The sequence below is a fragment of the Aspergillus wentii genome, assembly GCF_001890725.1.
Source record: "Aspergillus wentii DTO 134E9 unplaced genomic scaffold ASPWEscaffold_3, whole genome shotgun sequence".
Taxonomy (NCBI): Eukaryota; Fungi; Ascomycota; class Eurotiomycetes; order Eurotiales; family Aspergillaceae; genus Aspergillus; species Aspergillus wentii.
Genome location: NW_024467834.1, coordinates 4,186,778 through 4,214,631, shown reverse-complemented (window position 1 = coordinate 4,214,631; position 27,854 = coordinate 4,186,778). Strand labels below are relative to the sequence as shown.

The 27,854-nt window shown below is 46.6% G+C and overlaps 9 protein-coding genes and 1 non-coding gene across 10 annotated transcripts; 5 read left to right on the top strand and 5 right to left on the bottom strand.

Annotated features, from left to right (window-relative positions):
- Positions 1 to 657: 657 nt before the first annotated feature.
- Positions 658 to 1,945, bottom strand: ASPWEDRAFT_182747 (uncharacterized protein). The gene is made up of 2 exons (XM_040831942.1): positions 1,698 to 1,945; positions 658 to 1,649 (listed from the first exon to the last, which is right to left on the bottom strand). The coding sequence occupies exon 2, from the start codon at positions 1,501 to 1,503 to the stop codon at positions 1,108 to 1,110; it is 396 nt and encodes a 131-aa protein (XP_040691632.1). The 5' UTR covers positions 1,504 to 1,649; positions 1,698 to 1,945; the 3' UTR covers positions 658 to 1,107.
- Positions 1,946 to 2,251: 306 nt separating this feature from the next.
- ASPWEDRAFT_39662 (fungal specific transcription factor domain-containing protein) lies at positions 2,252 to 4,494 on the top strand. Its single transcript, XM_040835152.1, has 5 exons — positions 2,252 to 2,319; positions 2,365 to 2,392; positions 2,437 to 2,534; positions 2,578 to 3,691; positions 3,739 to 4,494. Exons 3-5 carry the CDS (start codon positions 2,494 to 2,496, stop codon positions 4,288 to 4,290), a joined length of 1,707 nt encoding a protein of 568 aa, XP_040691631.1. The 5' UTR covers positions 2,252 to 2,319; positions 2,365 to 2,392; positions 2,437 to 2,493; the 3' UTR covers positions 4,291 to 4,494.
- On the top strand, positions 4,325 to 4,411 carry ASPWEDRAFT_t93. Its single transcript has one exon. It is a non-coding gene; the product is annotated as a tRNA-Val (tRNA).
- Positions 4,478 to 6,281, bottom strand: ASPWEDRAFT_171407 (uncharacterized protein; the record flags this gene model as incomplete). Its single annotated transcript, XM_040830784.1, has 5 exons — positions 4,478 to 4,775; positions 4,822 to 4,959; positions 5,007 to 5,196; positions 5,242 to 5,296; positions 5,343 to 6,281. 5 exons carry the CDS (start codon positions 6,279 to 6,281, stop codon positions 4,478 to 4,480), a joined length of 1,620 nt encoding a protein of 539 aa, XP_040691630.1.
- Positions 6,282 to 6,562: 281 nt separating this feature from the next.
- ASPWEDRAFT_39661 (uncharacterized protein) lies at positions 6,563 to 7,486 on the bottom strand. Its single transcript, XM_040835151.1, has one exon. It carries the CDS (start codon positions 7,337 to 7,339, stop codon positions 6,857 to 6,859), a length of 483 nt encoding a protein of 160 aa, XP_040691629.1. The 5' UTR covers positions 7,340 to 7,486; the 3' UTR covers positions 6,563 to 6,856.
- A 1,308-nt stretch (positions 7,487 to 8,794) lies between these two features.
- On the bottom strand, positions 8,795 to 9,442 carry ASPWEDRAFT_39658 (cupredoxin domain-containing protein). The gene is made up of 2 exons (XM_040835150.1): positions 9,042 to 9,442; positions 8,795 to 8,993 (listed from the first exon to the last, which is right to left on the bottom strand). The coding sequence occupies exons 1-2, from the start codon at positions 9,396 to 9,398 to the stop codon at positions 8,886 to 8,888; spliced, it is 465 nt and encodes a 154-aa protein (XP_040691628.1). The 5' UTR covers positions 9,399 to 9,442; the 3' UTR covers positions 8,795 to 8,885.
- Positions 9,443 to 9,736: 294 nt separating this feature from the next.
- Positions 9,737 to 11,589, top strand: ASPWEDRAFT_39656 (cytochrome and DOMON domain-containing protein). Its single transcript, XM_040835149.1, has one exon. It carries the CDS (start codon positions 9,967 to 9,969, stop codon positions 11,116 to 11,118), a length of 1,152 nt encoding a protein of 383 aa, XP_040691627.1. The 5' UTR covers positions 9,737 to 9,966; the 3' UTR covers positions 11,119 to 11,589.
- On the top strand, positions 11,542 to 11,824 carry ASPWEDRAFT_171404 (uncharacterized protein; the record flags this gene model as incomplete). The annotated part of the gene is made up of 2 exons (XM_040830783.1): positions 11,542 to 11,712; positions 11,765 to 11,824. The coding sequence occupies 2 exons, from the start codon at positions 11,542 to 11,544 to the stop codon at positions 11,822 to 11,824; spliced, it is 231 nt and encodes a 76-aa protein (XP_040691626.1).
- Positions 11,825 to 13,704: 1,880 nt separating this feature from the next.
- Positions 13,705 to 14,860, bottom strand: ASPWEDRAFT_472563 (uncharacterized protein). Its single transcript, XM_040836930.1, has one exon. The coding sequence runs from the start codon at positions 14,669 to 14,671 to the stop codon at positions 13,856 to 13,858; it is 816 nt and encodes a 271-aa protein (XP_040691625.1). The 5' UTR covers positions 14,672 to 14,860; the 3' UTR covers positions 13,705 to 13,855.
- An 8,335-nt stretch (positions 14,861 to 23,195) lies between these two features.
- Positions 23,196 to 27,806, top strand: ASPWEDRAFT_68062 (uncharacterized protein; the record flags this gene model as incomplete). Its single annotated transcript, XM_040838946.1, has 2 exons — positions 23,196 to 25,004; positions 25,446 to 27,806. 2 exons carry the CDS (start codon positions 23,196 to 23,198, stop codon positions 27,804 to 27,806), a joined length of 4,170 nt encoding a protein of 1,389 aa, XP_040691624.1.
- Positions 27,807 to 27,854: the final 48 nt, after the last annotated feature.

Below are 27,854 nucleotides of genomic sequence, written 5' to 3'. Positions count from 1 at the left end.
CAATTGAGATTCATTTCAAAGATGATTAATACTGAGACAAACAGCAATACTCAAAATGCCGAGTCAACTCAGCCATAAATCGGTCCTATGAGCTTCTAAGAGGAATCCATTTGCCTTGTTGCCTAACCGGCAGATCTACAACAGATTGACTTTCTGCATGAGACTATCTGCAGCATCTGCATTGATGTGAGATTTATTACCGAAAAGATGAGGCACACTGCCCCCACAGAATCAATGTTTATTACGCAATAATAGCATCCAGTGGGGTAATACAGTGTGCAATAGAGGTTCACAGGTCTGTTGTTAAGATGGCTAGCTGAGGACTGTCTAGCACGTCAGCATTGCACCAGAAAAAGCACTTATTGCAAATGCCATAGGCAATGGTACTCTAGAAGAAAGTATCGCATTGCTACTCCACTACCATTGTGGCTGGCTAAAGCTGAAATACAACTCTGCCTCATTTCCAAGCGACAACGGAGTGGAATTATGGTCTCCACTTATGCCCTGGCTGTTATGTTCAGATCGATTCATAACGACTCGCAAAGCTACAATTTCGTAAATCAAAATATATAGACACTTATTATAGCTTCGCCTTTTGGTTTAAGATAACATCAAAGACCTGCTCCAATCTGGCGATGGGTTCATCCGATATCTCTGCTCATGTTAGACCAGTCTATCAAAAAGTGATGACTTATGATAATGGACCACAATCCTCCTCTCGGCCAGTCTCAGCCCCCTCTTCTTTCCAACATCCTGCATATATCCCGGTTCAATCCCTGCAGCATCAAGGTCGAGCCAGACCATGCTCGTCCCCGCGGGGAGGACTAACTTTCCTCCCCGGCTCGTCCACATGTTGGCTATTTTCTTGGTTTTGGCGTGGGTATCTTGGAGCTTCCCATTCCTTCCGTATCCATATAAACCAAAAACATGATCTATAGTAACCCTCGCAGCAGCTGATATAATCACCGCCTGACGGATTCCCCGTCAGATAGGCTTTCGAAACCAACGAGCTTTGTTGATAAAATCTGCTGAACCCACGAGGATACCTCCAATGGGTGCACCCAGGCCTTCCGAGAAACACAAATTCACGCTGTCAAAGATGGAGGTCTACTCAGATAGACTCCCTGCTCCGGCAACAACAGCATGCCAGAGTCTGGCTCCATCAAAATGAACGCAGATGTCATGGTTATGGGCCCAGTTGATAATCCGACTTGTTTCGTCCAGCGACATCACGAGTCCGTGGAGTGTATTCTTCTCTAGGCTAATAAGTCTCATCGGACAATGATCGATATTATCCCTCAACACAGCATGCTCTTGGATATCTTCCACTGTCAAGGACCGTCCATTCCGAGACATAACGCCCACAACAGTCGCCCCAGTCCACGCGCTCACGCCTGCTGACTCAGACGTGAGGATATCAGATCGATGATCACAGGGAACAGCGTATAGGGGCTGGTTGAAATGTGTCCGAATAGCAACATAATTTCCCATCATGCTGGACATGACGAGTAAGCTGCTTGATGGCCGGTGCGGGTTGCCATGTATTATTGCAGAGGGTTGGTGGCTTCGTCTTCCAGAAATACATCATTTGAGAGGGTTATTGCCATGATGACTTCGAGCATGGGGGGTTGGTTTTGTAGTCGTGTCGGCTTTTTTGTTAGATTGTACTGTGATATGCTGCATGTGGATAGGCTTACTTCGGAGGTCGAATTCTGCAGCTCCATGGTCTGTCCAGTGGCTCTAGATAGACTTGTTGGCTGACATTTTGGCTATCTACTGGTGATGGTTGCGAGAAGTTGATGTTAAGTGAATATACCCCGCTTGATGATAGAGCCGGAGAATAACAAAATACCGAGATAAGAGTCAGTGAGCATCAGAATAGGCGATACCCTTGTCCCTAGTCAACCATCTTATTCGTACTCTAATTATACTTGGCCGTAGATGCTATCCAACATGGTCTAGCTTGCCATTACATATATCTAACACCATTACATAGACTAGGAGGTTAGTGCTTAGACTCCCAACAATCTCAAAAAGGAAATCGGCCACAAGTCCGTACCCCACAGCCCACATCCAGCCAATCACAGCAGGACAATCCCCGCTTTCCCCGGAATTTCGGCATTTCGCGCGGAATCAACATCCCCGCCTTTTCTCTTCTTCATTCTTCTTGATATCAACCATGGCGAATTTATTCCAGTCTCTATTATTTGATGATGGCATACCGGGGAGTCTAAATGCGCAGCCGTCGCAGTCACCGGAGCAAGAAGGGGATGGGAAGAAGGATACGAGGAAGAGGGCGAAATATATTGGGCGTGCATGGTGTGTTTTTCAGCTGGAATATGGATGCGATGCTGATTAGTATAGCCAGGATTGTCAACGGCGAAAGGTCAAGGTATGTCACCCCTTAGCATTATATGGATCGTACTAACGATGTAGTGTTCTGGAGACGATGTCTGTCTTCATTGCCGCGTAAGGGGAATTCCCTGTATTTATATGCCCAAGAATCGACGGGGCAGACAAAAAGGAGCTATTCAGTATGTCTTCACTTCATTTTATATGCTATTCTGACTTTGAAAGACACAAAAAGAAGAGCCCCGTCAAACCAACTACACCGACAGAATGGTCCGCCCCATCGTCAATGGCAGATATTGTCGACACAACCCGAGGATTGGATGAAGACACAGACGCATACGATGTCGTTGAACGGCGATCACGGGGTATATCCCTCGCATCACAGTTGCAGTCATTACGGGAGTTAGTATGTTCGAGTAAACCACTCTCCGGAACATCTGAACGACAGAGTCTACTCAATCGGGTGTTTGCCGTTGAACTCCCTCGGCCGGGTCGGATGAAGAGTCTGCTGGATGTATACTTTCGTGATCTGGACTCCTTCTTTCCCTTCCTAGATAGAGAAGAAACAGAAGGTCGTGTGTTGGGTGTGTTGGAGAAACTCGGCTACGATGAACACCACCATATCATTGACGTGGATTTTCGACATCATTCGACCGTCGCTTTACTGTGCAATATGATTGCCGTGGCAGAGTGTTTCAGTCCATATGAGAACACTGAAGACGTCAGACCGGGATGGTCTATCTTTGTGCGCGGTCGGAAACTGATCCAGTACTGCTCTTCTCCGAAATACGTGGATATAGATCTTGTGAGGTATCATGCTCTGAGTGCAGAGTATCTCATGCAGTCGGAACTGCTTCAAGCTGCGTCCCAGGCTATCTCGACAGCCTCGCAGCTGGCGATGCTAGACCGATTGAATGACCAGCGATCATGGGAGAATCTCACCCCTCTAGAGATCGACCATCGCAAAATGCTGTGGTGGATTCTATACTTTCTCGATCGGAAAATCGCACAACGTCTAGGGAGTCCATACATCATCCGGGACAGTGAAGTGGCTGTATCTGAGTTCCACCAGATAACAAATGGCCCAACTGTACAACCGACATATGAATATATGCAGGCGTTGATTAATCTTGCCCGACTGTGGAGTCAGATATGGGATACCTTTTTTGCAGCGGCAGCAGCGAGACCGTCAGACTGGAAGGAGATAGAGATTATGGATACGCGCATTCTGAACTCGCAAAGAGAACTTCCAATGAGTCTTACGTGGGAAACTGGCATGCTCCATGTTTATATGCCCGAGACTGAGCCGCAGATCCGCCGTCGGTTGGCGATATATATTGTAAGACCCATATAGATAACCTCATATATATAGTACTGACAGCCCAGCGAACAAATCTATTACGACTGACCATCCGCCACAATCCACTGCAAAACGATAGACACAATCCATCAGCTCAATTATGCGCCCGATTGGCATCGCAGACCGTCGAAGCGATCGCAGCATTCACCAACAGTTGCCCGAGCATCAAACCATGCGGGTTCTTCTTCAGCACGGCCTTGATTGAGTGCATCTACCATTTAATGTCGGTTGTTCAAGATCCATCATTGCAGGATGAGAAATCCTCTATGATTAAATCATTCCGTCTCTCGTACCGACTGTTGGTGCAATTCTCGCAGACTCTCGACACGGCCAAACGGGCGATTTGCGCTTTACATTCTGCTGTTTTTCCAGACGAGCAGGACACGACTCACACGAATAATAATAATAATAGCCAAAATACAGAAATACCGACGCCATTCCCCGACTACGACCCGTTCACATTCATGGTGTCGCCTGGTTTCGAAGGAAGTGCGTTGATGAGCCAGCTGGAGAGTGGATTGAGTCCGATGGGAGTGGATTTTTGGAACAGCATCGAGGATATCCCTTTTCCGTTCTGATGTAGTCAAACATGAAGACGGAGATTCAACAATTGGCCGGATGGTGTAGTTGGTTATCACGTATCGTTAACAGTTCAAACTGAATCCGATAAGGTCCTGGGATCGAACCCCAGTCTGGTCATTTCTTTTTCTTTTTCTTTTTCTAACTTCATTCATTTTTTAATAACCACAATTGCAAATATTTGAATTACAGCTTATTCTCCCTCTCTGCCACTCGTAACTGCTTCTTCAACACCTTTCCAGTCGGATTCTTCGGCAACGCATCTACCACCACCACTCCCCCTCGGAGCGCTTTATAGTTGGATACCCGACTCGCCACGAATGCAGCAATCTCACACACATCTGCTGTTTTCGATTTAAGAACAACAAAAGCACGCGGAACTTCAGTTGCTTCATTCTCACTCCAGATGCCGATCACAGCTGCTTCTTGCACGAGAGGGTGCAGGATGAGGATGTTTTCTAGCTCAGACGGGGCCAATTGGAAGCTACACAATTAGTATCGTATACATTATAGATAGATGGAATGCTCACCCCTTGTACTTGATCAAATCCTTGATGCGGTCGTAAATATGCAAACAGTCATTCTGATCAATAAAGCCCAAGTCACCGGTCCGCAGCCATCCATTCTGGATCGCCTTTGCTGTTTCTTCGGCGTTGTCTTTGTAGCCCCTACTACCGTCAGCACTGATATCAAACATAGATAGACAGAGAAATACATCATGACATTCGGACCCCGACAGGTAATTTCGCCCGGTCCCTTCGCGCCAACATCCTTCCCATCTGTATCGAGAAAGCGGATTTCGCTATTGGCGATGAGTGTTCCGGCTGCAGTTGATGAAGTGAGGATATCTTTATCTCGGGCACCGCTTTGGATGCATGGGCCGGATAACTCGGTGCATCCATACGCTATACATACTTAGCTTTCATCACTGATAGAAGGAAGAAACATACTCTGAGCGAGAACCGCACCCGGAAACGCCTCTCTCAGCTTCGCAGCTGTATCTTCCTACAAAAATCAGCATCTAAACACACTCAATCAACAAGAGACATACATGCAACGGCGCAGCCGAACAACTAAAATACTCCAGACACGGATACTCAAACTTCCTCACCTCCTTCCTCTCGGCCAACATCTTCGCAATCGGCGGGACGATCCTGGCTATCGAGGCCTTTCTCTCACTCATAAGCCGACAGTACGTTTCCAGCTCGAACCGCGGCATGAGACACACATACATGCCCAGCCAGGCACACATGGTGAAACACACGTATAGTGCGTAGACGTGGGATAGAGGCGGGAAGAAGATCTCTCGATTGTGGATGTTCCAGTTTGACGGATTATGTGTGCGCAGCTGGTAACATGCGGCCACGAGGTTGGTGTGCGAGAGCATGACGGCTTTGGAGCGCCCGGTTGTGCCGCTGGAGAGGAGGATTGCGGCGCATGTTTTGGATGGATCTCCTGGGGGCATGGGATGGGCGAGTTCGGGTTCGTTCAGGGATGGGGAGGTGTTGATTGGAAATGGTGGGTAGGAAGGTGAAATCTTTCCGATCGAGAAGATCTGTATAGACTGTGCCTTGCAGTGCGTCGACCTTTCCAACACACCCGGCAACTTGGTATACAGACTCTCATCAACAACAAGATAATCAGGCTTCACCAGATCAACCGCATGTCTGAACTCATCTGGATGGAGACTATTATTGATCAAACTAACCACACCACCTACATACCACACAGCCTGCGCGACGAGTATATACTCAATACTGCTTCCCGCGGAGATAGAGAGTATCTGGCCCGGTTGGAACCCGATTTTCGCCAAGTTGTAGGCTGTTTGGCGGATGCGCCGGTGGAAGACGCCGTATGTGGCTGTTTTGCCGGTGTGGGATTCTTCGTAGATGATCTTGTCGGGTGGTGTGTTTTCAACGTTGTCTTGCATCAACTCGGCGATGGTGATGTTGGGGATCTCGACCCAGACGGTGGAGCGGTGGATGGACATGGTGCTGTAACTACAGACTTACTGTTTTTGATACTGTACTCTGTATCTTAGATATATATTCCATTACCCGAATATTCTAGATGAGGTCGGAACAGAAGTTCCGAGGAATATCTGATCGTGGTGAACTTGATAGTTCCGAAATAAATTCCGTACAACTACAACTCCGCTGGAATTTAATAATTCGTGAAAGGGAACTGGCAATCGAACAGGGCACTAACTTTGGTAGGGAAGAAGGTATTACTTTACTATAGGAAGGTCTATCATTCATTGTATTAACTTATCCATTCATCAGATCAATGGGTGATTATTTAATAGACTTGAATGAAAAGACAAATTCGCCGACACGGCCCATAATTAGAAAGGAATCACTTTACCCATTACACCTCTCCCCTCCAAGTTAATTACAAAGAATATTACTTTTGAAAGTTGTGTTCAATCAAACACATGTGTCAGCTAGATAAACAAACATATGAAACCAGACAAGATTATAGCTAAAATTCGTCCTCATGGAATTGACCATTGCACCGCTCTCCAGTTTGTCGCAAAGAATACGCCTTTTGAAAAGTTGCACTTCATCAAGCACATGTGTCGATCGAGACAAATTCACATCCAGAGCTAGGGAAAAATACATCATAGCTGAAGCCAGTCGTCGTGGGATTTCCTCTGAGAGACTTCTCCCAGTTTCCGTTTGGGCAAACTGCAGCATCAAAGAAATCCTGGTCTTGTGGCGCTGTTACAGACAGCGATGGGACCGTCAAGCAACCATTTCTATCGGGCCTGAGGATTGGTGAAGAGTTTTCGGCAGGGACGTTCTGCGTCTTGACTTCAACGATATTGCCTCCTTTGTTTCTGCAAGTCACAGTAGCAGTAAAGTCAGCAGTAATTTGTGCTTGCGCATTGTTATTGCCGACACCGCAGATTTGGAATGAACTGCAGGAAATACTGCCATCAGGGTTACAGGTACAAGTTGCTTGACCGGATTTAATATGTGCCCCGCCACATTTCTGGCTGCTGACCAATAATGGCAGGGTCACTAGGAGGGTTATGGCAAGCTTCATTGTCATTGGTCTCTTTATGGGAACAATGGAATAAGCTAATTATTAGGAAGGAGGAAATACTATAAAATAGCGGTTGGAGATTTTTTTCTTCTGTCGAATAGAGCCCGGGTGGATGTGCTATTTATGGCTCGTTGCGGAGGATATGGCATTGGACATCAGGTGGCTTTGTCCAAGCCAACTCATGAGCTAGATCTTTCATCCTCGTTTATATGTATTCGCTATTGGCGTAAAAGGGCTCCGAAAACCAAAATTTGCTAAATTAATAAACAAGTTTTATCCTATCTACGTCAAGTGTACGTAAAATACTTTGCAGAACATCCAGGTATGGCATATACTAAGGTTTGGTAGGTGTTGGTTGAAAATTCACGTAACTTTTTGATCATTTATGTCACCTGCCAATTCTTTGCCTCATTAAAAATAAAAGTTGAATAAACATTTATCACAATTGTCCCTACATAGTAAACGTGTACTCAATTCGGCTGAAACCCATGGTTCCGATGCGCTTTGATGCCCCTTGATTTTCTGGACTAGCCGCCGATGGAGATGCCCACTTGTTTCTGGATTCTACAGTGCTCTTGGATGATGAATCCCAATTCCGACGACGTTATGAAATATCCTTTGCTGGTACTGCCTACAGTGATGCACTTTGTGTTCTAACTGAGCTGGCTACCGTAGGAGAGAAATTATGATGCTAGACATAGTATTGAATCTTTGATTGTCCCTCAATAGAATTAAGCGCAAAGCCGACATTAATAGCATAAGTCAGGATCAACTCTGAGTACGCCCGGGATTTTGAAGGCTAAAACGTTTTTTGAGGGGGGTTAGTGATGGCGGACCAGGCTACTATACCATACATCAATCCTGACTAAACCTTAGAAACAATAAGACATTTTTAATGAAAAGCCAAATTGAGGTGTATGTTGGACTATCGTTCCTATACCCATCTGGATCTCAGATCTATATATTATCAAATTATCAAGTTGTGGTGTGGCGGCGACCGGGAAGTGGTCCAGTTTCTGTTTGTTTCAAATTCCTAAAACCAGTATTATTAAGTTTAGCTAAGATACAATCGAAGTATAAGGTCATTAAATCAGTCATATGAAAGCTTCCCATAGAGACAGGCTGCCGAGTTCTCGCAAAGAACATGTCAGAATGGTTGATTATGAACATTTCCGGAATCATAATATTGACCCTGAAACTAAACCTAGATGAGCAACATAAAAATGACCTCAACCAGGGTAAGGATGAACACAATATCTATCTCAGTTGAAAATAGCAATTTCCCTGCTACATTAGTGGCAGTAGGGGTCGGGCTGCCGGTGGTAGTTGTAGTGGCCGAACCGCTCGTAGTCGTGCTTGTGGCACTGGCAGAGGTGGTAGTTTCTGTAGGATTTGATGGACCGACAATGCCACCTTGAACGTTTGCTGGCGCGCTGTCGCCATTTGCGTTCGAAGCTGCCGACCTGAATGCATCAAGACTGTCTGGGCCAGCGGTGCTAATGAGAGGGTTAGGTATTCTATCCAATGGTATTTAGCCCATCGACACTTACGGGGGGTTGATGACCCCAACCATTCCAGCTTCACAGTGTCCAGTCCTGGGACAGTAATACCAGATAGGATCCGTGTTATTAACAGTTAGTGTGAAGACAGTGGTCTATTGTGTTAGGATTATATCAACTGATTGAAATTTGGTTACACTCACAGATTCACCAGAAGCAGAATCTATAAATCCACTAAAAAAGCTAGTATCACTGAGCGGGTGGCACGATTTGGTAAATGAGGCCTCGGCGACTCCATGACTACCTGGATAAAAATGGAATTCGACTTTGCCACCGGGAGCAACGTTGATAGTATCAGGTTTAAACGTCAAGCCGTCTTCACCGACATCGACTGTTTGGATAGCACTCGAAGTTGAAGTAGTTGCTGGGCTGCTAGAAGTTTTATCCTGGGCACTAACAAGAGAAAACCAGAAAAGCAAAAATGTGCACAAGTATTGCTTGAACATTGTTGCCACAGGGTTGAATGAGAAATTTGACGGGTACGGGTGCATAAAATCCATGCGACTAAGAATCAGAGGGACAGTAGCTTTATAGGAAGTTCTGCGATATAAGGGTTGTCTAAAAAAGATAGAAGTCGGCCGTTGACATGCCAGTGCCACAGATTGGTTCGAGATCGGCCTGTGGAGAATAAAGGTCACACAAGGACTATTCATAGATGATGAACGCCGCGCGAAGCCACATGAGCAAACCTATCTTAATGTAGGATAAAGCTTGAGGTTGTTAGAGTTTAACAGCATTTAATATAAATATACATAACTGGCTCTTAATAGAGAATATGTGTAGGAGAACGCGCGTGAATGTCCATAAATAGGAATAAGGGTTCGAACTAAGATGGATGATGCGACCGCAAATAAGTGGCTTAGGAGTGCATGATGGAGGTGTCCCATGGAACATCCAGTGCTTGATCATCTGGCACACCAGAGCCTAATATAAGTGTCATCGAATGACACAGCTTCTCGCCCGCTGTTATGCGCTCTACATAACAAATCCAAGCAAAGTATATTAAGTACTCATAATAGCACGGCTCTCCTCTCAACAGACGCAGCGCACCCTGCCATCATGTTAAGAATGTCGAGCGCATACCTTGGCCTCTGGCTTTTTATGTCTATATCAGCATATGCACAGTTAGAAACTTTCACGCCTCCTGGGCAGAATTCCATCAGCTACAGTGTGAATATACCCCGAATAACTGCCTTTTCCGGTTCGGGGCCGATTTATTTCCAGCTGAAATCTACGAGCAACCTTCAGTGGTTTGCATGGGGCCAAGGTTCGCAGATGCGAGGAGCAAATATCTTTGTCGTCTATTCATCTGTTGACGGCACCAATATTACCGTGTCTCCCCGGTTGGGGGGTAGAGGGCATACTGAGCCAACTTTTAACAGCGATGCCCAGATATCAGTCTTAAGTGGCAGTGGAATCAGCGATGGAATGATCACTGCAAACATCAGGTGTGACAGCTGTATTACATGGCCTGGTGGGAGTGAAGATCCAACCAGCTCGTCGAGTCCATGGATTTGGGCTGTTAAATTTGGGAGGCCACTCAACTCTAACAGCGTATCTTCAACAATCACAATACATGACGCTTCCGGGGTTGCAGCTCTGAACCTTCAAAATGCAGTCGGTGGCACGTCTGATAATCCGTTCGTCAGCTCAAACAATACGAAAGGTTCAGGACATGCAATTATGACAACTGCCACTGGTTCCCTTAACAATCGGAGAATCGCCCATGCTGTTATTATGACAGTGGTGTTTGGGTTATTATTCCCCATGTTTGCGTTTATGCTCCATGCTATTCCATACTCAAGGGTAGTTGATATTCATGCTGCCCTCCAACTATTCACGATCGCATTGGTGATTGCTGGATTTGGTCTTGGGATCTCATTGGCAAAAAGCCTTGGTTTGATAAATAACTATCACCCTATAATCGGGATGGTGGCTGTCCCGGCCCTTATCCTCTTCCAACCCGCCATGGGCTTTCTTCAACACAGCTACTTTCACAAAACCGGGAGGAAGAGTGTATTTGCTTACACGCATCGATGGTTTGGCCGTTCTATCATAGTCCTTGGTGTTGTTAACGGTGGGTTAGGTTTACACCTTGCAAAAACAACCACTTCATCTGCTTCGACTGGCGCAATAATTGCATATAGTGTGGTGGTGGGAATCATCGGACTAGCCTACATTTTTGGGGTGATCTTTTGGCCTCGAAGAACGCATGGCTAGCTGTCTTCTCAATAGAGTTATCTGGAGACTATTCTAAAAGCAAAGCCTATTCACCATGCTTCTAGGGTCAACAGTCAGGACTGCACCTAAAGTACCTTAGCAGTTCGAGAGCTTTGGGGGATTGTACTTCCCAAGCTTGTTGGCTTATTTCTTACTAGGTAACAAATAGTGCGCCTGGAGAATCAATAGTCAAGATCCATAGCGATGATCCTCATTATCAGAGGGTTTGTTCAGCTAGAAGGCGTGTGGCGCTGATCTCCCTCTCTCTCAGCTGGGTCCGCGGTAGTCCAAGCAAGTATAGAGGGAAAATTGTGTATATATAAGATGCTCTTCATGCCCCCAGCTTTCGTTCATTCATTTATCCATTCATATTTCCCCTACTTTTTCTCTTCCTAGTATCGTTACTTTGACAACCTGATTATAATGCGGTTCAAGATCTTTGCCCTTACTGCCCTCTTGGCAGCCTCCGCCCCGGTGTATGCCCAGGACATTAGCGGTGCTGATGTTGTACAAAAGCTTGACTTTCTTACGGAGAGTGCTAGAAACCTGAGCAGTATCCTCCTGAACACTCAGGACCCTGCTAAAATAGGCCAGGTTTGTTTAGTATATGGCTTTACTATTTGAATATGCACTAACATTAATCCAGGCTATTCTTAGTAGCAAAAATAATCTTATCGCTGCAATTCCTGATAACCTTTCCCCTTGAAGGACTAGGCCGCATTTTCAATAATGTGCCTGATCTAGATCGATGACAAATTTGCAACGCTTATGCTGGGGTAGGGTGCCCCAACTACCAACTTTAGTAGTGAAAGATACTGACAGTCTACTGCCTGAGATAGTTCCATCAAGTTGATATGGCACTTCTCGGTATTTTGGTAGGGAAATCGAGCATTCTTGCCAAAGTTCCCGGAATAGCTGAGAGCATCGCGGTGGACTTCCTAAAGACTCTTCTTGATTTTTATGATGTATGTGTTTCTCGTACCCCTTATATATCCCTTTGTGTGGTGCTCTATCCATGGAAAATGCGACTGACTGCTTTGTAGAATTCCCTGCCTGCCATTGTTGACAAGACTCTTGGTTGTTCATCGAGCATTACACCCGCAGACATACCCAACGAGATACAATCAGTAATTCAAAAATACGAAGGTAGATTTCCCAACTAAGCTGGAGATGTGCAAGCCGCAGGGCATTCCTAGAATAACCGGGGAAAAAAAATAGCCGCTAACGCATACCAGGCCTAGATTTAAATTGAGGTCCTGGAAGAGTGGTAATGGGCCTAAGATTTTCGCTGACGAACCTCAGTTGGGACGTGTTTGGCATATTTAGATACATAATACATTTTAATCTTAATCGAGATCAAAACTACCTGCTGATGAAGTTATTGGCCATGTATTTTTTACATTTCTTTTCTTTCTCCCCCCCTCCTCTTTCCGCCCCAACATTTGTACTATCAAATGAGCTTGGCAGCTGTCTATCTAAATTGATAGCTGACTAGAGAATACCTCTGAACGAGTTTACACAAACTGGCCATGAATCCGGAGCACGGTTGATTCTTCCCGAGATCGTTGCACTTTTTTAAGTAAGATGTGTATAAGATAGTCATTGGATCTATATCCTTGCAATCACTGCTCTTCTCATCATCAAGAAAAATGATTGCTGCTCGCATCGATATGCCCGCTGATGCTGGCCGGGTACAATGACCCGATCCCCAGATTTACATCACAGTACATCCCAGCGGCGGAGGGTCCGGGAAAGGATGGGAGCTGAAAGCGAGAAAAGAAAATGCACGGAACTGGATCTCGCCGACCGCCATGGGTTGAACACAGATAGGCTGACAGTTCCCCGCACAAATAATGTGATTGGCCCGATGGTCGCACCTGGCCCGAGATTCAGAGAAGTTGGCTGTAGATAAAGTGTGTTAGTGGCGGCCCGACCACCCACCGCCTCCGCTAGTGGGTGGTCGGCAGCATAAAGGAATTTTCAGCATAGAAAAGAATAAATATTTAGGATGTTTAAAGTTATACAAACCGCCCAAAATGCCTAAATCATCTAAAAATCATGATAAATGTGTTAATGAGGCATATAAAGCTACTTATTATTATTATTATTATTATTAAAAAAAAAAAAAAAAAAAAAAACCTAAATATTATAAAAATTATATTAGTATTCTGGCGGACGGCAAGCCCGAGCGCTGCAAATGGCTGTTGCCAGTTAATTTCTGGCTTGCGAGTTCCTTGCTGTTTTCGTACTGACCGTAGGATATAAATGAGTACTTGATGGTGTTTGATCAGAGTGAGGTAATGATACGATAAGATGGCGGATTCTAGATCTCGGTCCCAAATCCAAACGAAGGCGGGTTCAGGTTGGGTTTAAGGTTAGGTTTGACAGGCTGGGCCAGAATACCGGAGAACAAGAGTAAAAGAAAATATTTAGTCATGTCCCTCCCAGCCAAGATTTTCGGTTTGTATTCAGTTAGCAATCCAGGAAATACAGATAGGAAGACACTAGGTTCTGCTGTATAATCATATAACGACAATCCTATGTCCGTAGGAAAGATGACAAGCTTAAGGGCTTATTTACGTTCGCGATGCAGCTGATAACCATGTTATTGCAAGGACTAAAAAGACCTCATGGTACAATCTTGAGTTCGTCCAATATTAGGCTTTCCAAAAGAAAAAATTGAAATATAAATGAAATAAAAAAAGTACTTAACCATAAACTCAACTTTCAAATCACCCTAGCCACCATAGAGCTCCCGAATACCCGCGATGTCATCATCTTGAAGCTCTGACCTTCCTTTGAAGAAAGGATACATGACAGCATTCGGGTCCGCTGAATGCGCAAGTCCCAGGGAGTGGCCAAACTCATGGAGAGCAACCTGCATGAGAAAATTTTCTTGAGTCCAGTCCTCGTCCTCGTCAAAGTGCAGGTCACCTGCGAGATAACCGGCATTAGGAGGCGGGAAGAAGGCGTGCGCGAGCACATTCCCAGGACCGTCGAACGGGGCGCCATCACCATGATTTTGTCTCGCAAATTTGACGAGCATATCAGCGGCATCTGGATCATCAATACCATGGACATTATTTCCATTTTCATTGTTTCTATCAGGAATCATCTCGAACCACATATCTCTGGGTAGAAACATTTCCCATCTATCAAGGGCTGCCTTGAGAGACGCGTAGATCTGTTTTCTTGACAGACCCACAGTTGGGTGGACAAGGTTGACAAGTTTCCAGGTCAGAGGTCGGCGAGGCCAAGCGTTTCGCAGGGAAAAACTTGCAATAGAATTGGGGGTGTCAGGGAAACCGCATCGCTTGGCCTTCATCGCATCGGCTGTATCGGAATCATATTGGCCGGATACAGACAGGCCCAGGAATCGCTGCATACGGCCCAGTGCGGCACTATCATCCTCCTCGAAGCTGTACTGATCGGGAGCCCTGGATCGGTCCAAATAACCGAATCGTTGCAAATAGGCTCGTACATATCCCCTTGCCTCCTTGTCCCCAGCTGCAACGTCGTGAACCTCGGGGACCTCCCAAGCTTTAGTCTTCATAATGGCGGTAGATGGTAAGGAAGCTATACAAAGGGTTTATGATATCCTGAGAAAGGGGTATCAATAAAACAAAATCCAAATATTCCAGGGCATTCTTATACCTGAGGTGTGGCAAATTCCTGGATTGAATTACAAGCACTCGGTCGTATACATTCGGGTCAATCTGTAGACTCGAAGTCTAGAATTAGCTCATACGAGAATGTAGTTGACCAAAGTCAATGATAAAAAGTAAAATTTGCATTTCCGCATATTTGAACGTAGTCTCTTAATAATGGCACAGAACTAATAGCTTGGCTTGTAAAGTGCCAAGTTCTCTCTGTACATGGTAACACTGTCAGGTGGCCTTACATTCTGTACTCAGTTTAATCATTTGACATCGCAGAAACACACATGCATGACGTTAGAGACTTTATTAAGGCTATCATGCATATATTAGACAATCCATGGTATCTGTATATTCAAACCCATTGGACAATATTATTCTCTTTTCAAACTTGTTAGTTTTGGTTATTTACACTGTCTATTGTTCTAGATCTGTCCATCTACTTGTCAGTTGGGATCAGTTTGTTTTGATTGGATAGACAACTGCCAAGGTTATTACCCAGTTATACAAATATATAAACTTGTAAAGCCTGGGTTCAAAAAGCCCCCCCCCCCCCCCCCCCCCCCCTCCAGCTAACCTTGTAGCCGCACTTATGTCTGCGTTTGGGTTATTCAAATCCACTTTCGGCTCGATACTCCGCAAGCCGGCTGTATTATCCATTGTGCAGGGAACTTCCGCCGTATTAACATCCGTCGAGCCCTGACCAGGGTGGGATGATATAGTCCCTGGGCCCGAGTGATTTGGAATACTCTAGAAGCTGAAGGTCTACAGACAAAGAATCATTGGGAGGACATGAAATATATTAAAGAAAATAAACGAACAGAGGATAGGAGTGTTAGGTGGGTAGTTTCCAAGGAAGTGGTTCTGAAATCATAGAAAGTAGAAAGTTTAAGGGTCGAAGAGGAAGTTTTGATGCTAGAAGACACTCATTCACCTCCAAAACTAGCTTCTAATTTGGTGACAGTAATAAAAGGACAGAAGAAATGCATGCTAGGTTCATGTATCTGATGCACGCCACAATGCAGATCCAAGGAAAACGATTAGAATCGTGTGTGCATTAGTCTTTCCCTATTTCTTGATTCGAGCTGACGCAGAACTAGTCCCCCTGTGAGACTCTATCCTGAAGAAGCCTACCCAACTATTTGAATTTGAAATAGGCTTTGAGGCTTTTCATTCTAGCCCAGACACATTGTATAAATAATATGGCCATATCGACGGTAGGAGAGACCGAAATGACCATTTTCTTTTCTATCTTGTATATATAAAATAAGAAAAGACCTGAGAGATGTATTTAAGGGGTGCCTGTCATTTGCTAAACTCTTTGGCTTATATCCTTCCGTTACTAAGGTTTCTCTTACCTTTCTAAATCTACTTAAGCAAGAAAAACTCTTTGTGCGTGAATTGAATGTTTCGAAATTTCATGACCATAAGCTGAACCGAGTTCAGAGTTCTTTGATTATATTTGACTCTAGCTACTACTAGTAGATACTAGTCTTATTAACATTTCTAATAGTAATAGTAGGAAATAAGGAAATAACCCTATCAGTAACAGTAAAGGTAATAATAATAGCAGCTCTAGATGGACAATATTACTACATTACTAGTATAGAGGATATATTCTATAATTATTAATTATTAGTCCTTTATTATCGAGATACCTATACAGAGCCGAGTAGTACGTAATTCCTTATTAAAATAATAGTTAAATTCTCTATGCATGGTGGTAAATTATGGGGGAAGCCATAGACTGATCTTATTCTACTAGGATATCCTCCCGACTCTATGTGGGACTTCTTCAGTGCCCTGTCTTTCTAAGAACTTGCCCTGTCCACTTACCAGATCCCTTAATAAGATCAAGACCCCGATACAGCTTCAATGATTATCCCTGGAAAACAACGCAATGATATCATCTTTCCCACACGCAGCCGCTACATCCAACGCAGTCACGCCTTCTTTATTCTCTTTGCGCGGACTCACTCCTAATTCCACCACAAGCTTGAAGAGATCTAGTCCGCCCTCATCAGTTTCCCACGAAGTTCGTCGGGAAATGGCATGCAGCAAGGTATCGCCATTGTGATTCACAGCGTGGATGTCATTCTCTGTAAGTATCTTTCGATGATCTTCCACGTCAGGAGGATGGAGAAGTGCATATTCCCCCGAGCGTACTTTGACTGTTGACACATATGCGAATAACGGCGTATTACCGTGATTGTCTCGGGATTCACGGTCACATCCTGCCTCGACAAGTCGGTGGTATAGCTGTCTAGTATGGATGAGCTTCTGCTGCACTTCTTTATCTTCATCGCCTTCTCCCTTGCAGACGGATGTGCACTGCATCAAACATGGAGCTATACAATGGAGTGCTGTTCGACCATCCGCTAGCCTTGTCAGTGGATCAGCACCAGCGTTCCAGAGAGCCTCAATAGCCCATCCGGTGGCATGCTTATCCTCTTCACGTTGAGGAGGACTGTCCATGGCGTAGTGGAGAGGTGATAGGCCATCGTTATTCTTTTTCGTAGCAGACACAGACAATCTCAATAGCTCCTCAGTTGTCTTGCGCAGTCTAGACTGTATAGCATAATGTAATGCCGTTGATCCAAAGTTGTCAACCGCGTGAATATTCGCTCCCATCTGGATCAGTTGAAGAGCTGTATACTCCTTCCACATTGCTCGCTCCAATCGGTCAGATAGATCGCATGCTCTCATCAAGGGTGTACGCCCATTCGAGTCCCGTAGTTCTATATCAACACCCGCTTCAATAATCGGCTTAACCAGTCCGTTCATACCACAGATCTCATGAAACACAGTTGAACCCTCCAATGGGTGAAGAGGGTCTGCGCCACGAGCAAGTAGCACAGCGATGATCTCCTCTCTCGGCGCTACTTGCCCATTCCTATCTGTCCCATCATCCTCAATCCAGTAGCCATTCGGGCATGCGGCCAGGAATAAAGGAGTCTTTAATCGATCCTCATCTATACTGCGACCAACTGTTTTGGATTGGACGTTAGGATTGACACCTTCGCCCAAGAGCAACTCCACAGCAGAAGTGCTGAGACTGCTGACGGCTGAAAATATCGCCGGGATAGGCCCAATGGACGGGCTGGCACCATAGGCCAGAAGCCTTCGAATAATAGAAAGGTCCTTTTTGCTCAATAATGCCTCATTCAGGGGTGTACCGCTTCGTGATGAGATATCGTTCACATTTGCCCCATACTTGATCAATATATGCACCGTTCGATCACACCACATTGAGAATTCAGTTTCAAGTGCACAATACAATGGCGTTTCCCCATATCGAGCATTGGGCACATCTGGATCTGCTCCTGTTTCCAGCAAATCCGTCAGGGCAATGCTATGCCACCAGTGCTTCCCCGAAGCAAGATTGTGCACCGCCTGGGAATAACTATACGCTGGCCATTCTTGCATTCCTTTTCCTTGTCTCTTGATACCCCATCTAATCAATAGTCTGATCATCTCAATATTTGGCAGCTTCCTCTCTGTGGCAGTGACAAGGAGCGGAGGCGAAAATACCTCAAAATCCTCAACAAAAGGGATTAACCGTCTCATGATTGGCATGAGTCCCCAGCGGACGACAAAATGAAGTATCGATTTGCCGTTGTCCTCCACCAGCTTCAGATGTTTGGACCGGAAGAGCCTCTCAACTAACACATCGTGCCCTGCGGAGATGGCATGTTTCAAGAAGCTCATCCTGGCTTCAGGGGTTTGCAGCATTCCTCCCAGTCCTTGTAGGTTGTCTGCCGTGAAGAATGACAGGTATCCTCCCAGCGTGTGGGGGGCGTAGGAGCGTTTGGGGATGTGTAGCTTGTCAGGCAGACCCCGTATCAACGCCTCTTCTGATGGTGTCTCGCGATGACAGTTGACATGGCCTGGATCCGCCCCAGCAACCAAGAGTAAACGAATAACCTCGTCAATGCACTTGCTGTCCTTTTCACTACTGATGACAAGCTTTTCTGGATCAGAAACACGTTCAAACTGTGCCGCCATATGCAGGGCAGTTCGCTCTGTATTGTCATCCACCGACACGTCTGCTCCGGCATCCAGCAAAAGCTTGACACATTCATACCTCCCACAGTTTGAGGCAGCGTGTAGAGGAGTCTGTCCTGTGTCATTTCGACCATTTATCGGAAGGGGTCGTGCTTTGTATCTCTCGATCAGAAGACCAAGAGTATTGGCTTGGCCTGCCCCGGCAGCAATGTGAAGCGCGCTGCATCCCCTAGCGGTGGCCTGAATATCGGCTCCAGCTTTGATTAATCTCCACGCGTTCCTCTCAGAGGCCAAAGCTGCAAGATGCAATGGAGTGAGGCCTTTGCTATCAGCTCCATGGATGTCCAGCTCTAGCTGAGGCTGCAAGACAAAGTCGAGTCTGGTTGATGCTTTGCCGCTGCATGGTTCATCGTTATCCTCGTTCATCTCCGCTGCCATGTGCACCGCTGTTCTTCCCTGGTAATTGCGAAGTCCAAGCGGTGCTCCGAGTTGAACAACTGCATCCGCAGATTTCTGAGCTTCTTGCCACTCGATCTTCCACCTGATGGCGTCGTGGAAGACGCCATGTCCATTTACATCGACGGCATGAATGTCAGCGCCAGCATTGATGAGGTCCTGCATCGCCTCAACCTTTTTTTCAACGTCTCGATGGTCATCGGTTCCTATTCTACACCTTACAGCATAATGCAGTGCTATATCTGTCTGTCAGAGCCAGAATACATCCGGGGACATTCACTTACCAGTCTTTCCCATATTATCGTTCACCTTTGCATCCGCACCAAGCTTGAGCAGCTCCTTTATCAAAAGACAGTGATCATAGGACCAGTTACTGGCCATCAAGGAGAGAAGAGCAGTCCGACCATATTTATCCCGAGCTTCGAGGGACATTCCTTTTCCGACTATCAACGCGAGCATCTCAAGACGTTCAGGCGTACAGCAGTTACGCATGAAGTATGGTAGTGCATTTTCACCCGTTTCGTTCCGGACGTTGGGATCAGTACAAGAAAGCCACTTGAGCATCTGCTCGGGGTTGATGGACGGGTCATCCACTGCATAATGTAAAGCCGTTTTCCCATGATGGTCTTGTAGGTGGAAGTCAGCTTTCAACTCCTGGAAGAATGTGGGATCTTGTAGATTATGCCCTGCTGCAGCTGCGATCAACGGGGTCTGCTTGTGCTTTTTTGATACGGCGTTGATATCCACCCCCGCGTCAACTAGCAGTCTCATAGCCTCGTCGGTGTATTTCACTAATACCGAACCCAGCTGGTGAAGAGGAGTGCCTCCCTCAAAGTCGACAAGAGAGGCATTGGCACCATGGTGGAGCAACAAGGAAATGAAATAAGTGGCATCCTCCCCGCTCGATTCATTATCCATTCGCCCTGATGCAAACAGAGCAGTTTGTCCATTGTGATCTCGAGCATTGACATTGCAACCGGCATCCACAAGGACCTGCAGAACGTCTTTCATTTCTTGTCTGCTGCGACTCCGGGGAATCCAATGATAGAGACGCTCCATTCGCGCCCATCCGTGGACAGGCGTATATCTCTTCCCCTTGAACCCCTGTTCCTCAGAGTGGACGGTGATGCTCGCTCCGTGTTCGAGCAATGTGCGAACGGTAGCACTATCTCGAAATCGCGCCGCCAAATACAATGGAGTGTTACCATTCACATCCTTGTCATTAATGCTGTTTCGGACTTCTTCATGTTGCAACAAAGCACGAACAATGCCCATTTTACCCGAAGATGCAGCCCAATGGAGGGGACCACTTCGAAGATGAGATATGTCGAGAAAGTCCTGCAAAACGAGAAATGACTGGACATGTCCATGTCGACAAACATAGCGCAATGGCGTGTCACCTACTGTGGAGGTGTAAAATGCTCCCTGGTATCCAATGTCTTCCTTTGACTTAAGAACCAGCGGGTTTGCTCCTCCTGCTAGAAGCGTACGCAAGGTTGCTGGATGATTTCCTCTCGTTGCATGGTACACAGAGGCAAGTCCGCCATAATCCTTGCCATTGGGATTGGCCTGATGTTGTAGAAGAACCATAACAACTTTACTCTGTCCCTCCATGGCAGCATATAACAGCGGTGTCCGTCCAAATCCATCAACACAGTTTGGGTCTGCTCCGTTGCAGAGAAGGTGCTCAGTGTATCCAACAAGTCCGCTGTGAGCAGCAACATGAAGAGGCGAGACACCGTCTGGGACATGTGGGAACATGCCACGCCAGAAATACTTCCAAGATTCGAAATAGTGACTGTCTGTTTGTAGGAATGCATCTAGATGGGCATATGTTTCGGCATCCAAGTCGATCGCCTTGGAGGCGTGGAATGGCCAACGTTGTGCGGCATATTGCAGGAAGTGAAATAGCTGCATCAAGTCAGTCTGCTCTTTTGGATAATTCTTTGACATTCTTGGTTTCTTCTTGTCTTTGAGTGTCCACTCTTTGAAGCATCCGCTGGTAAGATAGTCGAGACAAGTACGCGCCATCATTGCATGGACAGCTCTGGTATCAAGCATGGCAAAGGATTCGTCGTTTCCTTCCCTGTGAACATGGTTCATGGTAGGGTTGGTAAGAAACTCAGTCAAAGAATGATGGATGATCTGGATGACTCCATCTTCGCAGAGTTCCAGCAAAGGACCGCATGTGGTCTTCACGGCCGACTTTGCATCTTGATTTGGATCGAGGCCACCTCGACCAGGCAAGGAATCAACCAAAGCTGCTAGTTCAAGTAATCGAAGCGGACGAGCAGAATGCGTCACCCATTTCAGAACTAGTTGTTGGAACTCCTTGGTGGTATGCGACCGTTGGGCATGTTCATGAAGGATGTCGGCGTACATGTTTCCCAGCCCGTCGGGGAGTGAATCGAGATGGGCAACAACATTTTCAGAATGCAGTAAAAGCTGGTCCATCATCAGTCTCGCATAGAGAAATAGACCTTTTCCTCTGTCGCATATAGTCTTCTCAACTATAGTAGCTTCATCCTGGTTGAAGTTGAACTGCGCACTCTCCAAACGATGGGCGATATACGTCGCAATGTCTCGATCCACATTTCGACGATCAAGACGAAGATCAACAATAGATGAGCCTTCGAGATGTTTTTCCAATTGTGGCAGCTGTCGACTGGTGATGATTATCTTGATGGACTTGGGATGTTGTCGTCCAAGGTGAAGAAGGTCCTGTAGAAAAGAATCATGCCCTTCCTCCATTTCATCTAAAGCATCAACAACACAGTAGACCTTGGGAAGTCTGGCCATAGAGGAAGAGAGACATTTCCAGATATCATCAAACGGGACTGTTTCGACATTGGGATGCTCCTTCATCAACAGCTTCAAGCTCGACTGCAAGCGGGAAGAATGGTCAACTAGAACAGAGCAAAAGTCCCGGACCAGCGATTGAGGAGTCTTATTAGAGAGGATGATACTGCGAAAGAAGAAAAACAAGACAGGAGTGTCTCTTTGTTGCTGTAATCGATGGATCAAACTGGCAGCGACGACGGACTTCCCACTGCCAGGAATGCCCCTGATCCAGAGATCACCGATCGTGTCTGACTCGCTCCATTGGCGATATTGATCTGTATTTAGTATCCATCCGCCAGTTCCTGGAGAGTGGGCGTTGAGATGTTTGTGATATTCGCTAGTGGGAGAGTCGAAGTCTGTGGGGGCCAGCCATGTTTTGATGTCGCATACGACAGCGGGTGGTTCTCGCATTGCTTCCTCAAGGTCTTGATTGTCAGTATTATACAACCGAATTAGAATCAAACTCACCAGAATGGGTGACGACAACGTAGTCGTCCATCACGGAGTCGCTCATGGTGGTTGTTGTTGACACGAGAGAGGAAGAGCCAGCGTGGGGATAAACAGTGACAGGCAACAGCGTCGATCACTTGATCCAACGAATTCCATCAGCGTTGATAAAGGATCCGCAAAACAAACATTGCTCTATTTAATGACTTTTGTCAGTCTATTATGATATGTCTATTATCATAAGTAGATTGTTACTGATTGGGCGATTTGTTTGCCATATGTATATGTCTACTTCCAAGGCCTTTTCAGAAACATAAAACCTACATAAAAGCCAAAAAAAAAACATTATTCAGCATAAACATATAGAAGGGATGTACAGAACCCTATCATAAATACGCTCGAGCATCCTTATTATCTTCTATACAGTCGAGTGTTGATGAAAGTCAAGATTGATATCAACCAGTAGACAACCAGTTGAGAACTAGTTCATGACTGGTTAAGGTATACTTCATGGTCCCAGATAGGCATAGCGCCCCACTTATCGCACTTTTGCATCATCTGATTGGCCCCTCCGACCCACTTTCAGCGTGATCTCCCTTTCTTTCCTGTTTTTCTCTCTCTTTCTCTCTTTCTTCATCTTTCGTGCCATCATCACAACCGAGACTGGCTCTCATGGATCCCTTCAAATTCTTCCCATGGAAGCCCACTGAGCTGAAAGCATGGCTGCGGCATTCCGACTTTCTGAGGAGGTCTGGAAGCCTCACTCGACTCAAGGCCTCTCGTATTGAAGGGAATGGCTATTGGATCTTCGCAAATGAGGCCTTTCGGGGATGGCACTGGTCCTCAGAACCCTCCATTCTCTGCCTCACCGGCGATTCAGGGACGGGCAAAAGTACCATGGCAGCGTCCATCGTCTCCTATCTTCGTCACGCAGAACATGAGGTCCCCATCCTGTTCTTCTTCAATCAGGCCATTGCTACTCGCCATGCTCTGCATATGCTGCTCAGAGACTGGCTCGCCCAACTAGTCGGATTTTCATGGACGGTGGAGGATGAACCGGGAAGAATCGTCAGAAACCAAGGAAGACCTCCTGATGATGTGTCGGTGGAGGAACTATGGTCAATCCTTCTTCGAGGACTGGAGGAAGTTCGTCACGTCCGCATCTACTGTGTTGCTGATGGCCTGGACGAAATGGACCCATCATCCAGTGCTCTTCTGGAAAGATTTCTAGAACTGGGACATTGCAGACCTATAACTGTCAAGCTTCTTCTAACCAGTCGTTCGGTGCCTCATCTACACGGCCTGTTGAGCCATCCATCGATGCATCAGGTGCGAATTGACCATGAGAGGGGGCTCAAGGCGAACATCTCTTTTTACGTCAGGTCCAGACTGCTGAAAGCAAAACATATTCCCGCAGTAGTTTACCCGCTGATCCAGTCATGGATAGAGAGACAAGCCGGGACATCGTTTCTATACGCCCATATCGCCGTAAATAGACTGGTCGAGAATCAGACCAGAATGGACATGGCTACGGCACATCAAGCGCTCTACGTTGTCCCTCGCAGTTTCACAGATCTCTATACAGACATGCTTCGTCATGCTATTACAAAAGACCATATTCCTCAGAAAGATCTGCTTGTCATTCTGCAGCTTGTCACTCACTGTGCCCGACCACTCCGTCTGAATGAAATTGCAGAAGCTCTGGACTTTATGCGGGTGGCGCCTAACGGACTCCCAAATACAAAGGCCACGGTTCGAGCATCATGTGGCCCTCTGCTAGAGGTCTTACCAGACGAAACGGTCCTAGTTATTCATCGTTCAGTCACAGACTTTCTGCTGGATTCAACTCGCAGTGACGACTTCCCCATCATCAGCCAAGTCGACACCCATAACCTGTTGGCAAAATTGTGCCTGCAATATTTGACCAGCGGCTGTCTCAACCCAGTGCCAATACGAATCAAAAAGGAGCTTGACCGGTATGATATGGAAGAAGAGTATCTTTCTCCCAGCTTTCGAAACGGCCTTGAAAAACAACTCCGTGGTCATCCTATGTTAGAATACGCCTTGAATCACTGGTACTTTCATGTGTGCCATTCGAGATTAAGCGCAGAGATTCTAGCTCTCCTGGAAGAATTTCTGAACCCTCGAAAAAAACCGGTGCTTGTATGGGTCTGCCATGCTTTCGGACCAGACTATGCATTGAAGCCCATCACACCACTGCACATCGCGGCCTGGACGGGTATGACAAACTATGCCGACATCCTCCTTCAAGGGGCCTTTGCCAGAAACCCAGACCCTCCTGATGAAAAGAGACGCACTCTCTTGGGTACTGCCACACGAAGGGGACACACGGAATTAGCTAAATTGTTGCTGGAACGTGGCGCGAGTCCTGACCTCGCGGATAGTGACTGTGTGAAGCCACTTCATTACGCTGCAAGCGGGGATCATCATTTAATCGTCAAAACACTGCTTGTTGCCGGAGTCAGTCCAGTGACTGATGGCATGTTAGGATATAGAGACTCAACCCCTCTAGAACGTGCTTTTGTTGCTAGGGCTGGAAGATCGATACATGAGATGATCCCTTATCTAAGCGCTGAGCGTATTGGCGATACCATTTGCCTGGCAGCAGGAACACGACAGCTGAAGATAGTTGAATTGCTTGTTTAAAAACCGGAAGCCAACATCAACTGTATGCGATACGAAACAACGGCCCTTTTCCAAGCGGCTCAGGACTGGGATTGGCAAATGGTAGAGTTATTGCTCCAGCGAGGGGCAGATCCAAAATTGGGTTCTCATCAGGACTCGAGGCTGGAGTTCTCTCTCAAGACTTTTTGCAAGAGTTCTGATTCCGGTGGTCCCAGATATCCACCTCTTCATGGTATTCTCCGCCATTTTCGTCGAGTCTTGGACTATGAACACCAGCGCAAAACCCTCGATGCATTACTCCAGGGCGGGGCAGATATAAATGTGGGTGACTACGAGGGTCGGACGCTGTTGATGCAAGCTGTTGTAAAACAAGCAGACATAGCCTTTGATTTGCTGCGTCATGGCGCCGACCCAAATATCGGCGATTCCAAGGGAAGTACGCCTCTCCACGAGGTGATGCATGGCACCCGCTCACCCCTCCTCGATGTTGGACATGACCCGGACATGGCACTCCTGCTTCTTTGGTCATTACTGGAACATGGTGCGTCGATATACACTCGCAGAAAGCCCACTGGGGACACACCATTGCATACCTTCCTTTCGGCTGGCGGTGACCCTCTCGACCTGCCCCCGCATCCGGACAACATAGACTGGAATGTTGTAGATGCGACAGGCAATACACCTCTCCATTATGCAATGGAACACTGTGGTAAATTCAAGGAGGAGTGCATCAAAGATCTAGTCGATGCGGGTGCAAAAATCAACCACATGAACCATGCCGGGCAGACACCATTGCACAAGGCGGCCATGACTAAAAATCTTCCCAGAGTCCTGCCCAAAATGCTCAAGCGTGGAGCAGGTATTGAATATTGTGACAATCGCGGGTACACCGTGCTGTTATATGCCTTACACTGTCCATACAGTGCGGCTAAGAATGTGTCCTGTCTTGTCAATGCGGGAGCTGATGTTTTTGCGATTGATAATAACGGAAATGGCGCCTTGCATCAATTTTGCCGGAATCCCATGGACATGAATTTGTTTCAGCAACTCATCGATGCAGGTTGTGATATTCATGAAGTAAACAATGTCGGAGACACACTACTACATACGATCGCCCGGGATCCAAGAGAAGGATCCGTCCAGTTAGCACGCAAACTGGTCGAACTTGGCCTGCCAGGGAACACAGGAAATAACAGTGGCCAGACTCCAGCACATATACTATGCTCTCATGAGAATTACTACCATGGATACTCCCTCAGCACCAATTTTTGTATGCAATTGCTGGGCCTGGAAACGGGCATTGGATCTGGGATAAATTTGGAAGACTGCAATGGTGTCCGGCCTATACATCTGGCAGCCAGCGCCACCGAGGCTTTCATGGCTAATCTGATTAACAAGGGCGTGGATGTCGAGCCACAGACACACCAGGGACGCAATGTGCTTCATATCGCCGCGGTGGCTGGAGATGCCAACATGATTGGACTCGTTTTGGAAGCATTGGGCCCCGACAAATCCGCGGTTGCTTGCAATCAGCAGGATGATTCTGGATTTACTCCATTACACGAGGCTTGTAGATCAGGACGACTGGAATCCGTGGCGCTACTCCTTCAAGCGGGCGCTCAAGCGACCAGCGCCGACAAAAGTCGCCGGACACCGCTTCATATATGTGCCGAGTTTAGCAAAGGGAACCGTCATGGAGATGACATGTGGGATGCTTACCGAGGATGGAGTGGTCACTCAGAGAAGGAGACACTGCGCGTTGGAGACATTGCGCTTCTTCTGATAAAACACGGGGCGGATATGTTCGCAACCAACGAGCGATACGGACACACGCCTATCCAACATGCGACGAAGCATAAATGCGAAGAGATGATAGCGGCTCTGGATCCTGCGATGAAAGATGCAGCACTTAGGGACAGTTCTCGTGCACCTAAATACCGAGATACGTTCATGGAAAACTACTTGACACTCCGTCGACGAGACATCCCGAGTCTGATCGATGAGTATCTAAAGGATGCGGGAAAAGACGTGGCAAGGCTTGGTCTTAGGCTACTCAACCTGGGTGAATACAACGGCGTGGAATACCTGGCTAGCAGGCTGGAAGAACCCCCCATTGACCTCTTAAAGAAGCTAGCAATGGGTGGCTTCACACGTCTCTTCGAAGCTATCGGGCGGAAGTTTCCTGATTCGTCCTGGATCAACACAACGGTGTTCAATGACGATGAAGACGGGCATGAGACCACATCTACATTCCTCTCAAAAACCTGTGAGAGAAGGGTTCCCAACTTAGACATGATCAAAGTCATGGTCGAGGTCTTTGGTGCAGATGTCAACCTACAAACCTTGCAAACGAAACGACAATATCACACCTTGGATAAAGTGACCGACAAGAGGCACAACGGAGCTCTGCACATTCTCGCTGTCGGCAAGCATTGGTGGCAGACAGAAGCCATGCCGTATCTGATCGAGAGAGGCGCTGATGTGGACTTGGTCAACGCCAAGGGAGACACGCCACTGCGAATAGCAATTGGAGGAGGGTATTGGCGGGATAAAACAGTCAAGTTACTTCATGATAATGGGGCAAATCGAAACGTCCGCCCGCACTTTGATCCGTTTTTAATAGGGCCGTTCTATTGATTTGCAGTCTTTGGTCTGTGCGGGCATCTGAAATATTACCCAGTGCAG

Excerpts from the sequence above, each read along its gene's own strand:
- ASPWEDRAFT_39658 (XM_040835150.1), bottom strand. The coding sequence starts at position 9,398 with ATGGATTTTATGCACCCGTACCCGTCAAATTTCTCATTCAACCCTGTG. Across the intron at positions 8,994-9,041 it reads ATTCTGCTTCTGGTGAATCT|ACCACTGTCTTCACACTAAC; the intron begins GTGAGTGTAACC and ends CTAACACAATAG.
- ASPWEDRAFT_39662 (XM_040835152.1), top strand. The coding sequence starts at position 2,494 with ATGCCCAAGAATCGACGGGGCAGACAAAAAGGAGCTATTCA. Across the intron at positions 2,535-2,577 it reads AGACAAAAAGGAGCTATTCA|ACACAAAAAGAAGAGCCCCG; the intron begins GTATGTCTTCAC and ends TGACTTTGAAAG. Across the intron at positions 3,692-3,738 it reads GTCGGTTGGCGATATATATT|CGAACAAATCTATTACGACT; the intron begins GTAAGACCCATA and ends CTGACAGCCCAG.
- ASPWEDRAFT_39656 (XM_040835149.1), top strand. The coding sequence starts at position 9,967 with ATGTCGAGCGCATACCTTGGCCTCTGGCTTTTTATGTCTATATCAGCA.
- ASPWEDRAFT_39661 (XM_040835151.1), bottom strand. The coding sequence starts at position 7,339 with ATGAAGCTTGCCATAACCCTCCTAGTGACCCTGCCATTATTGGTCAGC.
- ASPWEDRAFT_182747 (XM_040831942.1), bottom strand. The coding sequence starts at position 1,503 with ATGTCCAGCATGATGGGAAATTATGTTGCTATTCGGACACATTTCAAC.
- ASPWEDRAFT_472563 (XM_040836930.1), bottom strand. The coding sequence starts at position 14,671 with ATGAAGACTAAAGCTTGGGAGGTCCCCGAGGTTCACGACGTTGCAGCT.